This window comes from Wasmannia auropunctata, unplaced genomic scaffold, assembly GCF_000956235.1.
Source record: "Wasmannia auropunctata unplaced genomic scaffold, wasmannia.A_1.0 LD336025.1, whole genome shotgun sequence".
NCBI classification, from domain to species: Eukaryota; Metazoa; Arthropoda; class Insecta; order Hymenoptera; family Formicidae; genus Wasmannia; species Wasmannia auropunctata.
In genome coordinates this window covers 469231-474250 of record NW_012026865.1, presented here as the reverse complement: position 1 = coordinate 474250, position 5020 = coordinate 469231, and the positions used below count along the sequence as shown (strand labels likewise).

Sequence of the window (5020 nt, the reverse complement as noted above, 5' to 3'; positions counted from 1 at the left end):
CGCAATTCGGCTTTACTCTCCTCGCCTAAGTTACGACTTTGTTCTCCGTCCCCTTATATTCTTACGTCCATGGGATCCTCTCTAGCCAGATTCTTAGAGACTCTCATCTAAATGGACCTAGAATCCTAGATTATCAGAGAAGCGCGACCGGCTTATGACAGTATCACAAAAGTACTAGAAAATATTAAAAATGGTGTCGAATGGCCGACGTTCGGTCGATAAAACAGACGACTTTAGGATCGCCTTAAGCCACAAGAAATTGACCAATCGCAATTGAATGTGAAGAGAATAATCGGTTACAATCAATTTCTTACGGTTTAAGGCTTACTACACTATTGTGTTTCGGGACTAATTGGATCGCAACGTTAAGCTGGTTCTACATTAGGTGCATTGCAGCGTCGCAAACGTTGTGATCCGGTAGAGATCCAATTAACGTTAAGCTAGCTCATATCATGCTAACTAAGAATTGACCAATTGTAGTCGAATATTTTTCTTACATTCAACTGTGATTGGTCAATTCTTACGATTTACGGCTTACGATCTGGCATACGATATATTGTAGACAGCCCCTTAATCTCAATCTCCAATAGTCTGATACCGGCTTAATGTGATTGGACAATCTTCAATCTCAATCTCCAATGGCCTAGTTTACACCGAGTATTTGATACACGTACTAACTAGAGTCCTAGATTATCAGAGAAGCGCGACCGGCTTATGGCAGTATCGCAAAAGTACTAGAAAATTTAAAAAATGGCGTCGAATGGCCAATCATAAGATTGATTTATTCGGCAGCCATTTATAATAGTGATAAATCAATCTTATGATTGGCCATTTGCGAGTCCAATCAGGACTCGTAACACCGGTCGCGCTTCTCTGATAATCTAGGACTCTAGTACTAACTAGTAACTTTCTATTAAATTTTCTTAATTTCGACGATGCATATAAACTTATACATGATATATGTATTTAATTAATCATATTAATGCATAGTGTATCAGTTTAGTATATCATTCTTTAAATGCATTGTAGAAATTAAGATAATTTAATAGAAAGTTTCTAGTTAGTACGCGTATTAAGTGCTCGATGTAAACTAGGCTAATGCGTTTGATACCGGCTTAACGCAGAGCTTTTAATTGATTGGACTTTCATTTAAATGTCCCTAGGATTCTTGTGCCGTTGGTTATGGAAGCATCAGGTAGAGGGAGCAATGTAACTGCGAAGGACGACTCCGGCGATGACGGCAATAGACGTTGGGAGGGGCAAAGGAGTAGTGATGAAGGGGGGGGAGGAGTGGCGGAACGACCGGCGTTTCAAAGCGCGTATCGGTAGTCGCGAGACGAGGCAGTCGGTGACGGGTTACGGTCGTCCAGTGTGTCGTAGTGAACGGTTTCGCGGTCGCCTTTTCCTCCCCTCCTTGTGTTCAAAAATGAGCTGGCAGGATTACGTTGATAAGCAGCTGCTCGCGTCTAGGTGTGTTACCAAAGCGGCGATCGCCGGACACGATGGCAATGTGTGGGCGAAATCCGAAGGCTTCGAAGTGAGTAGCAGCTCCGAAAGAGATATTACCAAGAAAACGGTAGAGAGAAAGAAGGCGAGAGAAAGAGAGAGAGAGAGTGAGTGAGAGAGAGAGAGTGACTGAGTGAGTGAGTGCGAGGGCGAGGGAAGGAGGAAAAGAATACGGGTGGGAGGAGGTATAGTCGCGAAGCGAGAACGAGGGACAAATAGATTTGGTAGCAAATGCCCCCCTCGCGATAAAAGGGAAAGTGTGCGCGGCGGTAAAAGCCCTCCGGTAAAGCGCTGAGAAACGCGTTTTGTCGGAGCGCGAGGGAGAGACAGAGTGCAAATGAGCGCGTGGAGCGAGAGCGCGAGGAAGAGGGAGAGAGAGAGAGAGGACAGATGCTCCGGCAAGATTGTCCGGCGTGGTTCTCGGTTCGCGGAGCTCACTCGGTCCGAGCGCGAAACGAACCGGTTCGAACAAGTGAGCCGAACTAGCCGGAATCGTGTGGCATGCCGCGCGCCGTATTGTATGCACCGCGCGCGGTCACATGCACATCGTCGTCGATCGCTTTCTAACCCCGAAATGTAATGCCACGTAGACGTGCACGGCTGTGCACGGCTGTGCCGGTCGGCCGGCCGGCTAGTCAGTCGGTCGGTCGGTCAGGCCAGTTAATCGGTCGATCGGTCGGGGTTGGTCGCTTCTGCGTCGCCATGCGACGCCTTACATCGTCGTCAGCGAGCATCGTCGTCCGCTGGCATATTCTGGCGGCAGAAAATTCTTCGCCGTCATGAAAATCCACGGGAACGGATGACGAGAGCCGCTCGCGCTCAGTGGCGGCTGGCGGCGGACATGTTCCACGCCGTTTCTCTCTCTCTCGCAAGACACGCGACGAGACAGGGTCGTATAGAGTGTCCAACGTATAGAACGTCCTTGTCACGCTCGTCGTTGAATGACCGGCGGCCGAGACAGCGGTCGGGAGCACATCTTCGACATGGGGCGTTAGGTTGCCGCTCGCTCGCTCGCCGGCTTCGGAGGATCGATTCTGTCTAGCCGAGTCGAAAAGGGTGTGGCGTGTAGCGGCGGTGGCGGTGGCCGGTTCTCACTCGAGAATTTCGTTATTCCGTTTTCTCGCGCGATAGTAATTGGGAAAATTTCTACGGTTTCGGCGAGCTCGTTCTCTGATGTCTCTGCGATGACGCGGACACGAAGGGGAAACGAATTCCTATGGCGACGAGCTCTGTCTTTGCATCGTCGAAGGCGCGAGGGCCGTGTTGCTGCCCACGTGTTCGCGGCGTCGAAATTGGAGTTCCGAAATTCTGACGCATTTCGTCGTGCCCCAACACGAGCCTCGTGTCTCTCAAGTAGGAGCCACGCAACGGGTTTTCGGCGGCAGCCGAAACGAGGACGCTTAACATGGCCGCCTTCTAACAAGTCGCCGGACACACGTCGCGTTGTCGCATCGTGATGCAGAAATGGTGGTTTCATTTTCGTCCACAACCGTAATGGTTCTTAACGACTGAACACGATCACGTTCGGAGCGTCGAAATTGATGCAGATTTTGGACGGGAATATCTCTCTCGCGTGGCTCCAGCAGATGGATGAATAGGATTTTTAGGTTAACCTAGCGTGATAGTCACGCGATAAGCACGAGAGAGGTGGATGTGTGATTTTGCCGGTGTGCTGGATACGCATATATAGGTTATTTCAATCCGAGTATCTAACTGCGAAGACTTTTCGACATCGATATTATCGATATATCGTTCATCTTCAAGTTGAAGTTGCTTAATTGCTCCTCAAATTACTTATCCTTCGAGTTTGTAAATTTTCAGTTAAACATTAATTAAAATTTAATTAGTGTCCTCCGATGATTTTGCTTGGCATACATATATTTCATTTTGCATGGTGTACTTTCATAGTTCTTGTTTTTAATAACGTAAAAGGAACTAAATATTTATTATCAATCTCTTAATTTATTTTTAACAAGCGAATTTGGCCTCTTCTTTCATGAGGAGAAGATACTTATATGCAAAGAAAAGGATTACGTATTTTAAGAGCAGATAGTATTCATCAAAACAAGAAAAAAGAATTGGTGAACATAAATCCTAAAACAATACCTGTTGAAATATGGGACAATCTTTATCATCGCTAAAGAAGGTGCTCTTTATATGGTTCCCGTTTATTATCACACATCTCTGAGCCCTGAGAATCATGCACAAAAAACAATAACAAAAATGTACTTACAATACATACTTACAATAAGTAGTGCAATAAGGCTTAAGTCATACTCTAGTCACTTGTTATCAGATATTGTTATAAGTACCAGTGGTTCTTATATGCAGGGAGCAGTACATTTTTGTTATTTTGGGTAGTGTATGTTTAAACAGTATAATGGAAGCTTATTCCACACGAAAATCATATAGAATTTCTTTAGTGACGATAAAGATTGTCCCATATCTCAACAGATATTTGTTTTAAGACTTATGTTCTAGACCTTTTTTCTTATTTTGATGAATATTATCTGTTTTCAAAATATATAGCCCCTTTTTTCGAAACACCGCATATACTTATATGTATACATTTCTTTTTTTCTCATATTCAATTTTGTGTTTTATTACAGATTGGAGTTTGATTAGCTGCCATTTAAAAATGAATTACTCCAAAGTTTCTTTTAACGAATTTGCGATTCTTTAAATAGTATATTAAGAATAAATTTTTTAATTTTAAGAGTGGATTTAGATTTTTAATTTGTTAATTTCTAACAATCAAATTATGAATTTTTTCTTTAATTAATAAAGATGAATTAAACGTTCAAATGTATAAATGTCAGTATCTATCAAAATTAAATATCAAAGTATAAATTTTTAAAAATATGATTTCATATTTTAAAAAATTTTTACTTTATACTTCAATTCACTTTAATAAATGTTAATAAATTGATTATCGATAAAATTATTATTTATTGATGATTGATTTACAATTAATCGATAGTTTAAGAGTCTATATTCGTAAATGGTTTAAATTTTAAATTATATAATTTTGACGTAAATTTCTTGAAAAAAACTCATCTCCGCATAAAATATGCATATTTTTTTATACAGCGCAGTTATATTTATAGAACTTGTGTCATTCTCTGTGTCATTCTTGTGTTTTTAAGTGACATTTCACAACTGCAAGTTACTCGAGAATTTTTGCCCAAATAAATCTCATCAATTGAAGTCAAGATTCCTTTGAAGATTTCTTTGTATAAATTCAGATAATTACGAAGATTTTTTTGTATCTTCAAGACCAATAATGTCGGTGATTATATATCGGAAAAATATGACAATGCGTCGTTTCTAATCCAATGTACGATTGAAATGTAACAAATTATCGCATGAAAGATTTTTGCGCCATTACGTCGTTTAGACTTCATGGATTAGGATTCGTTTGTGTCATTTAAAATTCTGATAAATTTTTGCACTTAAAACGATATAAATATATATTCGCACGTTGGAGAGAGAGAGAGAGGGCTGTCTCTTATAC

General features: G+C 41.5%; 1 protein-coding gene across 1 annotated transcript in view; it reads left to right on the top strand.

Moving 5' to 3' along the window:
* Window positions 1-1308: 1308 nt before the first annotated feature.
* LOC105452915 (profilin) overlaps window positions 1309-5020 on the top strand; it is a 29964-nt gene continuing 26252 nt past the window's right edge. The window contains exon 1 of the mRNA XM_011694469.1: window positions 1309-1537. Coding sequence (XP_011692771.1) covers window positions 1427-1537 — 111 coding nt within the window. The 5' untranslated portion in view covers window positions 1309-1426. The remainder of the gene's footprint in view (window positions 1538-5020) is intronic.